The sequence below is a fragment of the Miniopterus natalensis genome, chromosome 4, assembly GCF_054644295.1.
Source record: "Miniopterus natalensis isolate mMinNat1 chromosome 4, mMinNat1.hap1, whole genome shotgun sequence".
NCBI classification, from domain to species: Eukaryota; Metazoa; Chordata; class Mammalia; order Chiroptera; family Miniopteridae; genus Miniopterus; species Miniopterus natalensis.
The window spans coordinates 30924989-30937857 of record NC_142084.1 but is presented as its reverse complement, the minus strand read 5'-3'; the positions used below and the strand labels follow the sequence as shown (position 1 = coordinate 30937857).

The following is a 12869-nucleotide window of genomic DNA, read 5'->3' as shown; positions in this document are numbered from 1 at the left end:
TTCACTGGGAAGGAGGAAACGGGAAGGCATAGAGGGATGGTTTCCATTCTGGGCAGGTTCCACTTGAGGTACTCATAATGTTCCTTCAGGTCAGGGACTAGATGACGCCACCTAGCGGGGAGGTGCAGATGGGGGAAAGGAGAGGCCTGGGGCTATGGTCCGGAGTGCTCTAATGTGTCTAAAGCCAGTCTCTCTGCTCTGACCTTTATTTTTAACTGAGTGAGATTTGAAACCTCACATGAATTCCCTTTTACAGTAGTCAGGTCTTTTGAAGTCATACAGAAAGTTGAGATGATAATCTTTGCAATTACTGACCATTTTGCCACATATTTAGGATTAAATTTTTTTTCCAAATAATCTTTTTAACTTCTAGATCTTGGTGTTACATGATGCCACAGATAGGCTTTACTACTATTTCTTGTAATTGATTGGACTTAAGGCATGAGGTAATGTGACCCGGTTGAGGGAGCATTTTGATTAAAAGACTGGTGCGAACCCGTTTTTTTTTTTAATTCAATCACTTTGTGACATTAGGAACATTAAATAACTTCTCTGGGTCTTAACACCTTTATTCACATGATGAGAATGATAGCTTCTTACTTTGGAACCTTGAAGTGACGATAAGGTACAGTGGTAAGGTTAAGGTATAGTAGAAAACCCTCTTGGCCGATGCCCACTTAATCATCTAGCGACATGAACCAGTCAGCTAAGTATCTGTGCCAAGCATGCCGACCAGTGCCCAAGGCATTCTCCCACCCCTCCTCATCCACTCACGCTAGTGTTATCGCTGTCACTTACTGTACAAGGGTCACTGTGTTTGTTCCATAACCAGGTTATGCCAGTTCCTATTTTGGAAATATGCAATTTAATTAAATAGCCCAGTGGTATGTGAGTACAAAATGAGAAAGTTCTTGTTTCTCTTAAAATTCAGTTGTGTACTTTGGAGAATTTGCTGTTGAATTAGGTTTGGACAAGCAGCTCTGAAAGAACAGAGGGAATACAGTAAAAATCTAGAAAACTTTTGCATTCGGATTGCTCGTCAAGTGCTCCGGTGCCATGTTCATGAAGCCAGAGTGGAAATAGTTATAGATAAAATGTTGTGTATGTAGTTTGTGAAAGAAAGACAACTCAAATGTGCGTGCTCACACTTTTTAAAAAACTGAATTTCTAGTCGAAAAGTCCAGACAAAATCCTTATCCTGCCTTAGGCCTCAGACTTCTTGAAAATCTGAGGAAATCTATGAACTCTCCTCCCAGAAAATGGAAACAAACACACAAGATCTTGCCTATAGTTTCAGGGTGTTTGTGAACACACCTGACACCTGAAGCCTATCTGTGGACCACAGATGCCACACCCTTGCCTTAGGTGCTCGCCCTTCACCTACCTGCATCTTGAATTGAAGAATTTGGTGACTTAATCAATCTCGATTATAATATCTTATTTTCTAAAGCATTTAATGTTTTCTTAATAGGTACCGTATAAACTACTTTGCTTAAACCTGTGTGTTTTTTATTTTACTTAGAAGGTAGCAAATCAATTGTATTTTACAACTGTATTTCTAAATTATACTTGTAGGCATGACTGGGATATTTTATTACATACATATAAATTATGTAAGTGAACTAAAAATATTTAGGGCACTGAGGGAGGGCAAAAGGATGTTATAAGGCATTCCTCATTCTTATATACTTACATTAAACTTGGTAGAAGATAATTGTACCTTAAATCTATAACATATAATATGCCAGAAATTATAGAGAAATTGGGTATAGTTTCATTGAAATTCTGTAATTAATGCAAAGTACACTTTTAAGTTTCATGTTGTACAGAAACTGGAAATGTCATCTGTCGCTATACCTTCTGGCAGACTGCACTTCAGTCATCCCTGACAGGTAGGGATGTTTCTGTGCTTAAAGATTCCAGTGGAGAGATTATGTAGCTTTATTTGGCAAGTGTTTCCACTGTAATACCACTGTGAAACTTTCCTCTGGAAGGTCTTGTTTCATGTTTTCCCCAAATCACTAACGATATTGGGAGCTCCCAATGATGTTCTCTAATGAAGAGAAAATTTCTCACAGATAATAGTGTCGGATCATCCCCCCTGGGTCTTTCCTTTACCCCTGCAGTTACATATCCTGGCAGAGAAATAAGCAGCTGCAAAGTACTGACAGGCAGGCTCTAGGAAGGTCTCTGGGGACAGAGCTGGAGAAACCATTTTTCTCTTCTCCCTTTAACACCGCCCAGAATTTCATTCAGAAATGAGATGGAAGGAAATGCGTAACTGAAAAATGACCATTTTTTTTAGCCACTTCAAATCCTTTGTAGAAAGAAGTGGAATATGAATAAATCTAAATAAATAAAAATAATCTTTATCTAAAATATGGTTTGTGGTAGATTCCTCCGTAAATGTTTGCTGAACAAATAAGGAATAAAATTTTCTAACTGCTAGGTTTTCTACAGAAAGTGAGCTATGAGCCAGCAAATATTTATTGAATTTCTATGTGTAAAGCAATTGTGGTAGATACTGTGGAAACTAAAAGCAATCCCCATTTTATTTATTGATTTTATTTTTAGAGAGAGGGAGGGAGAGGGGAGAGAGAGGAATTGATTTGTTGTTCCACTTACTGATGCATTCATGGGTTGGTTCTTATATGTGCCCTGACCAGGGACGGAACCTGCAACCTTGACACTCCAACCAGCTGACCTATCTGGCCAGGGCAAAGCAATCCCCGTTTTAAAAGTTTCCATTATTCTTGGGGGAGTGTGTGTGTGTGTGTGTACGTGTACATCCATATACGTGCACACATGTATATAAACCACTAATCAGCATTATAATACAATTGCTAAATGTCTGGTACATAAGATAGGCATAAAGCTTTTATGTGAGTAGAGAACCATCTGGATTAAAATGAATTGGGAAGGAGGCATGGAAAGAAGTGAGGCAAGGTGGCTGTCGCAATCAATCTGAAATTAGGAACTTGAGTTGTGATGGTAACCTGAGCAGAAGGGACTACCAAATGGGAGAGATGTTGCAAAGGAAGGATCTGTTTAGGGGCAGTCTAGATGCTGCATTGCACAGCAAGCGAGACCTAGAGTTGACGGCCTTTAACCTAAGCCACGAGGGGAGCGATGTCAGCAGGATGACATCTGAGTGGCAGGGTGAGAAGTAGGTGTGGGGGGGCAGTGCAGTAAGTTTGATGTTGGGGGTCACATTTGAATGTAGGACTAAACCTTTAGGAAACACATCAAAAATAAAGATACAACTTGTTCAGTTTTCAGTAAATGTGTTAATATCTATATTCTAGAATGCCTGATACCCACACACATGAATACCGCTTCCCTTACTCATTTAGCAGTTGCCTGCCGTCCAGGGGAGCTGCTCAGAGCACACACTGTGCAAACAAAGAGCCCAGTTTTTCAGTCCTGACTCTACAGCTAACTAGCTGCACGACTCTAGACAAGCAACTCCACTTGACGTTTACATCTCTGTCTTTAAGTTCTCTCCTATGTAAGAAGGGAGTCTCATAGGGTTATTGTGAAAACTGAATAAGTTTATTGAGATAAAGCTACCAGGACAGTGTCTGGCACTTCAGAAGCACATGAAAGTGTTCGCCGTTATTATCACCATGGTCGTCATCGTCATCACTATTACATGCCAAGCTCTGCTGAGAACCAGATGATGAGGGAGACCAAGAGGTGATAATAAAGTCGCTCACCGTCCAGTGTGGTGACAGAGCTCGGTGCACAAGAGAATAGGTATTTACATAGATTAAAACGTAATTTAGACTTAATAATTTGTATCTTTGTGATTTTAAATTTTGTGGGAAATTATTACTAATAGTTTTTATTAGAAAGTATTACTATCATTCAGGTAGATTGTCACGAGTATATAAGTGAATAATAGTTGAAACATCCAATTACGCAGTAGGTGCTTTCTGAGAAGGCTTCCTGAACGCTGGCTGTCGGCTGACTTTATCATTGTGATCACTGGTTCATCTTAATCTAAGTAGTACGTAAAGTTATTTCTCATCAGCACTAATGTGCATAACGTTTACCTTTAATTATGTTTGACCTAGAAGTCTTGCCATTTCAGTCATTTTGCTCTTTTTGTTTTATGTTGGGAATTCTAAGCTACATGGATCAGGATGAGCTGTGCCCCTCTTAGCCTGTAAGTTCTGTTACAGCAACAACTCTGTTTACCGCCATATACCTTGCACTTGGCCCAGACTGTTCAGTAACTGTGGAATTGATTTGTGGACATTATTATTTGTTCTCTCCTATGTATTTGTAACAGATTGCTTCCTGATTTTAACAACTATTTGCTTATGTGTAGGGTACTTGAGAGAACCAAGTTTTTAAGCTGTTTGTGTAACTCCTTTGGGGAAAAAAATCAAAGCTAAAGTTATTTTGCAAGTGTTAATCTGTTGATGTTTTTAAGAAGAAGTAAGGTCAAAGAATAAAAAATGAACCCTGAATTACTGTTAATACTCAGACATTGAGCAGATCTTTTTAAGTTGTTTTGTTTTGTTTTTTTAATATATCTTTATTGATTTCAGAGACAGGAAGGGAGAGGGAGAGAGAGAGAGATAGCATCAATGATGAGAGAGTCACTGATCGGCTGCCTCCTGCACGCCCCCCCCCCCCCCCACTGGGGATCGAGCCCGCAACCTGGGTATGTGCCCTGACTGGGAATCGAACCGTGATTGCCTGGATCCTAGGTCAATGCTCAACTGCTGAGCCACGCCTGGCCGAGCTTTAAGTTATTTTTAAGACTACATTGTATCTACTTCTGACCTGGGGCTCTAGAAATTATCTTTGGCCAAAACAATATAATGTATATCTGTCAAACAGAGCGAAAAAAAGTCTGTGCATAAGACAATTCTAGCTAATAAAGCATAAAAGATATGAATGTATAAAATATAGCACACATATAACCAAAACAAACACCAGCCCCGAATGTGCCATACTGAAATGATGGTGGAGTGATTAACGTTACCGCGATTTTCCCAGAGTGGAGCTCCTCTAAGGAGCACTGTATATGAATCTAAAAATGAGTATTGTAGCCAAGAACCACAGTAGCTTATGAGATTTTATACTAACAAATATTGTATCTGTTTAATATGAATATGCTTTCATTTAATGTCAAATAATACTTAAGATAATATTAAAGACACTTTGGTACTTCTAATATATATATATATGGGTCCTGAGGCAAAGTATAACATAAAATGTACTGTTTTAACCATTTTAAAATTGTGATAAATATACATAATATGAAATTCATCAGTTTATTTTTAAGTGTACAATTCAATAGTGTTAAGTGTATTCACATTGTTGTACAACCAATCTCCAGAATAGATGTGCATTTTATAAAGAAATAAATGTGTCCTTTAGCTATGGTCTATTAATAAAAAATTTTATTTTGCACACAGAAACATGAACATGTATCTCACTAATAAGGATTCTATTTTGTTCGTTTTTTCAACAACCTCCCCCCACCACCACCCCCCCCACCCCACCCCCCCACCCCCCGCCTTCTCTCTCTCTCTCTCCTTCTCTCCCTCCCTACCTCCTTCCCTCCTTCCCTTCATTAATAGGAGTGAGCTGAGTCGACAGAAACTTCATACCCAAGAGCTGCTTTCTCAGCTGGAAATAGCAAATGAAAAGGTAGTTGAGGTAAGATAATGACTCCCCCGGGAGGTCCTTCTGCTGCAGCTTGATATACACGTTAGAGAATTTTACTTGAGCCAAGTCCAAATTAATTCTCTACTTGGAAGTGACCATACAGATGTGCGTATTTCTTGTAGAAATCATCCATAACCCAAAACGTCCACACGTAATATACTGTGAATAAAAGCTTTGAGAGTCAGGGATTCATCATATGTAAATGACAGAAGGCAGAGCTGGTGCAGCTTCTCAGAGACTCTGTTAGGATCCTCTTATGTCTGTGCGTGTCTGAGATTATTTTTTAACCTGTTTCTTTTATTTCGTTTTCATCTATCACAAGAGACAGTTAGAAAATACTTCGGCCTCCTGGAATATATTAAAATACTCCTTTAGATTACTTCAGAGCTAAATATAGCAAGAATTTGGGGGGTTTCCTCAAAGTTTTTTTTAAACAGAAAGCACTTTCTAGGTTATGATTAGGGCATTCTGGAACACTAGTTCTTTTGATGTTCCAGCTTCGAATGCATTTGTTGGAATTTCTGTTTGGGGCCGTATCGGCCACGTTCTCTTTGTGGCCTTCTATAGCTGCCACAGTGAAATCATTACTTTTTTTTTTTTAAGCATTACTCTTAAGCTTTGTACCGTTATAAATTGATATGAACCATTTAGAAAACAATTAAACACTAGCCATTAAAGTACTCTTTGGTGTAGCACCCACTTCCAGGAATCTGCTCTAAGGAAATTATTTAAAATGCAAAAAACTTAAAGGGAGATACTCAACACAGTAATGTTAATAATATTGGAAGACCAGGAGCAACCACAGTGAGCAACTGAAAAAGAACAATGGCCTGCATATTACAGCTTCTGTATTCTGGACTGTGCCTTAACCATTACTGTAGCAGCGCAGAAAATGCACATTGTGTGCAGTCTGATAGTGACTATGAAAATGATTATTATAGATGATGGCATTTTCCCTGAGTTCTCTCTGGTGTTAAGATGTGAATTTAAAGCCTCTTAAATTTAAGACTGCGTATTTAAACAACTTTGTAAATTGGAACAGAGAATATAGTTCTCGTCATAAAATTTAATTTTGCTTTTGGGCACACTAAGAAATATACTAAGCTCATTTTAGCAGGATACTGTTATTTTAATACTTCATGTGACTAGGTGTGACAGTCCCTGTAATCACTTGTGTGTTAGGACAAGAGAACTCTATCATTCTTCATAGAAAGTGTGCTTTTCTTGCTATTCCTGATGAGGCTGGTTACTCTCAATTCCTGCCAGTGCCAGAACTGAAGAACAATTCCAGTTGTACAAAAACTCTTTGTTCAGGAGGGGAAGTGTGGGGAGGGCTAATGCTTTTTTTAATTGACAGCTTCCTTGAACTTGTGTGCGTGACAGCATGTTGTGACAGGCTTATGTTCGTGATGCTGTCTGGTTTCCCGAGGCTGCTGGAACAGTTTTGCCAGCAGGTGGCTTAAACAGCAGAAATGCAGTGTCTCAGGTCTGGAGGTTGGGGGTCCTGAAGCAGGAAGTCGGAGGTTGGCTCCTCCTAAGGGCTCAGTGGAGGACCAAGGTTCGCTCCATGCCCACCTCCCAGCTTCTGGTAGAATCAGGGGTTTCTGGGCTTGTAGATGGTGTTCTACCTGCGTCTTCCTATGATCTTTCCTTTGTACCTGTCTATGTCCAAATTCCCCCTTTTTATGAAGACACCAGTCATATTTGATTAGGGCTGAACCTAATAATACCATTCTAACTTAATCATTAGCAAAAACCATGTTTCCAAATAAGGTCACATTCATAGGTCCTAGAGTTAGGACTTCAATTTATTTTGGGGGGGGGCATAATTCAACCCATAGCAATGTCTTAATAACTGTGTTGACCCTGATACCCTGTGGGGCGTACAGCTGTTTGGAGAACATGTAGAAACAGATTCTTCACCTTTTAAAGGACACTTTTAGCATGTAAATCATTAAAGGCATGTCTGACTCTGTTAAAACCAGGATTCCTTCTGTTTCTTAAACTTTGATAATGATGATGTCCCAGTTTCCCTAGAAGCTGGTTCTACACAGTGGCTTTGAGGGCCCCAGCAGGCAGCACCAACTCCCCCGGGAACATGGTAGATGCAGGATTGTCAGTTTGGGAGAAGGTCCGGGCAGGAGGCCCGGCAGTCTGTGTTTTGACACTCCCCACATTCGATGCAGTGAGCCAGCATCTCGAGGTGAACAGGTCAGAGATTGAAAACCCTGTTCTTAAATTCTGATTCTCTTTGCTTTGCACTTAATCCACATTTTTGTTGGCATGTTTTTAACAGTTTAGTGAGGATGTGCAACCAGCTTTGAAGTTCATAACTTGACAAAATGGAAGTTTGGGGACACATTATCTTTGCATGTCCCAGTTTTCCTTTGATTATGCCACAGAGTTCCTCCATGCCCTGTGTGGATTTCTAACTTATTTGCTTTATGTTCCCCCTTAATAGAGTGAAAAGCTAATTCTTGAGCATCAAGAAAAAGCCAACAGGCTTCAGAAGCGGCTCAGTCAGGCAGAGCAGAGAGCGGCGGCGGCTTCTCAGCAGGTAGGGAGCCTCCTCCGTCATCCCTGGAAGGTAATATCTGCGTGGGTCACAGCTAAGAAAGGCCCTCAGAGGTTTCCAGAGAGCTAGTACGTTTATTTTTACTTAAACTATTTAAAATTAGTCTATTATTTGAGGTTGAAAAAGTAAACTTTAAAAACAGAAATAAACATCAGTCTCCTACATCTAGAAATGCACCGTCCACTCTCAGCTGCTGGCCAACAGCAGCTGCTTAAATGAATTAAAATTAAATTAAAAATTAATTAAAATTAAATAAAACTAAAAATCGAACTCTTCAGTAACACTAGCAGATTCCAGGTGCTCAATGGCCATACGTCCTATCAGACAGCATGGATGTGAAATGCTGTCACCACAGAGAGTCCCAAGGGAAGCCCTGCTCCAGGGTTACGTAACGTGTAGAACTGGGCAGGTGTTTCCTGACAGAGTTGAAAGTAGGTAACATTGCTTTGAACATACTATTTCAATTGCACTAACTTTGTTTTTATTGTAGTTTGTAAATGGAAAAAATTAATTTGTGTATAGGTCAGCTTCATTTAATGCACATTTGTATATGACTGTATAAGTCTAAAAAGTGGTATAAAGTTGTCCAGAACATCAACAAAATATTGATACTGAGGTAATTACGCATAATTCACACACATCATAATGAAATGGGCCATTTGTTCTAAAGTAGGAGCAACAGTCCCTCCTTTGGGGAACAAAATGAGACCAGTTTAGTGAATATAAAGATAGGCTGGAAACAGTTTAGATAGATAGATGGATGATAGATGATTGATAGATAGATAGATAGATAGATAGATAGATAGATAGATAGATAGATAGATAGATAGATAGATAGATAGATAGATGATAGATAGATGATAGATAGATAGATAGATAGATAGATAGATAGATAGATAGATAGATAGATAGATAGATAGATGATAGATAGGTATAGATAGGCAGGCAGGCAGACAAAAACAAAACAAGTTAGTACATTATTAATAATATTTGGCTATAAATGTACTATTTTCATTAAAATTAACATTACTCTTAGATATTACAGCATTTTATACAAAGTAAAGCAACTCTGAATACTGAATTCAGTTTATATTTATGATATTTACAGATTTTTTTTTAATCTACTTCTGGTATGAACCTGAGATAACACTTAAAGTCCAGTCATAATTTGCCCTTCTGTCCCCTCCCTCTTGAAAGTAATTATAACTTTATCAAATACATTTAATTTCTTGTGGAGTAATGAACTAATGGATTACTTAATTAAGAATTCCTCCATTCATGTGGATTGTAAGGTATTAGGAGCCCAGGGTGTGCTGGGCAGTGTCCTGAGCGTGTGTTTGGTGTCAACAAATAGCCCGCTGCCCCTAATTAGTCGTGTGACTTTGGGCAACTTCCACATCTCTAGGCCTCGGTCTCTTCATATTCAACATAGGTAATAACACCTCCCTTACAGTTACTGAAAAAGGAAGGGAATTCACACATGAAGCACTTAGTCATTAAATGGTAAGTAGATAGATACCTAAGAAATTAAATTTCTTACGTCACAACCCTTAAAGCTCCGAGTTTACGTTTTTTAAGGAATGTGATAAAGCAGTGCCTACTTAAAACCGCCTACCTGGACCCCATAGTAAAAAGTGTACAGTTACGGAGCCTTAGCTACAGAATGCAGTTGGCACCTGGTGTAGTCTCCCTCCCGAGAGCGCTAAACCTAAACAGTCTCCTGTTAAACTCTGATGACAAAGTTTCCACCGTTCTCTTTGTGAGCTTTTTTTTAGTATTTTTTCAGCAACCACTTCACAAATTTTTCCTAAGCCTTTCTCCTCCCTCTTTGTTCTCTTTTGAACATGGGGAGTAACCACTCAACCTTCTCCGCATACACACAATGAGGAATTATCCCCTGCAGTTAATATTTCTTCCACTTTAAATGAGTACAAGTTATAAACGTTCTTTATGAGACATATATTCAGTTTTTAAAACCTTTATCTTTGCCTTCTCTTAATTCTTTGTAATTCATTTTTTCATTTTCCCCTAAAAACTGGAAACTGCTAATAGAAATAGTGCCCAACTAAGGGCCTGATACTTAATGCAGTGATGGAGTTAAGAGATCACCGCTGTCTGTAGCTTGTTGTACTTACCAGTGCAGCCCAGCATCGTGCCGGAGGTTCAGCACAAGCCACACATGGCCCTGACTCAGTCGGACTCTGAGTGTGCTTCTCCAATTTCCTGTCTCCACCTCCTACCAGGCCCTTTTAGTATGGTGACATGCTCTAAGTCACCACTATCCATGACCGTGTGCCATGTCTTAGAAATCAGGGTGGTGCAGCCCTTCTCTGCAAGAACACAAAACCTGCAAAGTAGGAAAGAAATCAATAAATGTGACTGTAAAATTTCAGATTTCTGCGTTAAAAAAAGTCATGAATTCAATGACAAACTGAGCAAAGTATTTGCATCACGTATGACAAAGAGGCTAATGTCATAAACACATAAAGAGTGGCTACATCAAAACAAAAATGCTACAGTACATTAGACAGATGAATAAAGGATATTGACAAAAAAGGAAAGACTTTTACACATTTTTTAAAGATGCTCATCCTCAGCCATAAGACAAATGCAAATTTAAACTACACTCACCCGTCATTTTTCACCTGTCAGGCCATGGGGTTTGAAGGTACCTGTGCCTGCAGTCTCACACATCATTGTGTAAATGGCTATCGCTCTAAATGTCTACTGGTGCAGTCTCTTTGGAGCCCCGCTAGGCAGCGTCTCTCAGAGGTTGTAAACACATAACCTATGACCCAGCAGTTCTAAGAATTTATTCTGCAGGTGGTGTCCTTGCCCCTGGGCAAATCTGTACATGGAAACATGAAAAATACTAATTGCAGCAGCGTTGCCTGTCATTTTAAAAGATTAAAAATTACCTAAACACCCATCAACAGGAAACCAGCTGAATTACAGAATATCCATGCAGGGGAGAGTTTGCAGCTGTTGAGAGGAATAAAGTAGATCTAATGTGGAATCATTTCTAAGGTAGATCATTTAGCAGGAAAAATACAAGATGAAAAGTCTGTATAGTACTTGATCATTTCCTAATTAAAAAGGGGTGAGGAAACATGCATATATCCTCACTTAGAATACTTCAGGAACTGTGCTGAGGGACTGGAAGCAGTGATTGTATCTGGAAAGAGGGCTATGGAAATGGGACAGTGATGGGAAGGCTTCCTTTATGCTACATGCTGTTCGTTTTACTTTTTTGTACTGTTAGGTTTTTTTACTATGTGTATATTCCATATTAATCAATACCAATTAATATTTAAAGATTATTTTTCCTATTAGACTTTTTTTACTATGCTCTATCATTTTTTTATTACCAGCCCTGCGATGTGCTGGCTTACACTTAGTTTGTGTGTTAGCCACTTTTCTGATTAACGTTTCTCTAGATGCTCTTCCTCCATCGGCAAAGTCTTTCTTGGAATTCTCAGGATGTCGCTGAGCTGTGGAATGTCATATTTGACATGCGTATCTCTAGTGTGAGGCAGACACCTAAGTGTCTCAAGAGTAAACTAGAAATGAACGCAAAAGGTGACTTCTTCTGAGACCCTGTCCACTAAGCTTATTTTCAGCGATTGTAAGTTGTGTGCGTTATACTGTGTATTCGTCTAAGATTTTCCACAGGGAAAGCGACTGCTCACTGATTGTTTATTTCCATTGCAGCTCAGTGTGGTTACAGTGCAGAGAAGAAAAGCAGCCTCCATGATGAATCTGGAAAATATTTAAAAATATCCGTAGTTCACTCACACAATTTAGAGTTGGGGAAGCTGTTGGACTAGCGGTGTGCTGAAATGGTAAAACCTGCAGAGAGTGGTTAAGGCTTGAGCCATTTTGTATAAGCGTTTTCCATTGTTTTTGAGGGTTAACAGAAACAGAAAGGGACAGCTTCCTGTGAGTAAAGAAAACATAGCCCTGCACTGAGCTCCAGTGGAGAATAAAGCGGCTGAGAAGAACTCTGCATTCGTCAGTGTGCCTTTCCTGTGGAAGAGAAAAATGGTTTATAAACTATGCTAATCATGAGGAAGAGATTTTAAGAAAATGCTAGAATTTTAATATTTCCAAGATTTGAGAGTTTTACATCTAATTGTTACTTCTAATTCTTTTTTAAGGTTCCCGAGTATCCGTTTTATTATGAAGTCTTAAATGTAATAAATTATGTGTTCTCAAGTGATGCTGTCATTTATTTTAATGTTATTGTAGTGATTCTTTTTTTCACTGACATGATTTCCAGGATTTATCAAATACTGACACTTAAGAATTTGGGAGGTTTGGGAGGTTCTGAGCAGTGCTGGTCCGATGAACTTGGTTCTGAAACTGCACAGGCGTTGGACTCGCGCAGCCCCGCCAATCTCATGGGTCCCTGTGGGCAGCTGTTCGCCCCTGGTCGGGACTTGGTGCACCTGCTTTCTGGTGATCAGAGCGGATAGGTTCGCATCTGGATACAAGCTGGGAGACCTGCTTGGTTCAGAGGAAAGGAAGCGAATTGAGTTTGAGGTGACACGAAAACATTCGTGTGTAAACAGCCAGCCAGCAGTGGGTGGGAAGTTTCGGGCTGATGCTG

General features: G+C 39.4%; 1 protein-coding gene across 2 annotated transcripts in view; it reads left to right on the top strand.

Annotated features, from left to right (window-relative positions):
* Nucleotides 1-12626, top strand: part of SCLT1 (sodium channel and clathrin linker 1) — an 88422-nt gene extending 75796 nt beyond the window's left edge. The window contains exons 19-21 of one of the 2 annotated variants that reach the window (XM_016203342.2): nucleotides 5598-5676; nucleotides 8147-8242; nucleotides 11972-12626. In XM_016203342.2, coding sequence (XP_016058828.1) covers nucleotides 5598-5676; nucleotides 8147-8242; nucleotides 11972-12034 — 238 coding nt within the window. In that variant the 3' untranslated portion in view covers nucleotides 12035-12626. The remainder of the gene's footprint in view (nucleotides 1-5597; nucleotides 5677-8146; nucleotides 8243-11971) is intronic. The other variant, XM_016203341.2, reaches the window with a different exon arrangement.
* The last annotated feature ends 243 nt before the right edge of the window (nucleotides 12627-12869 follow it).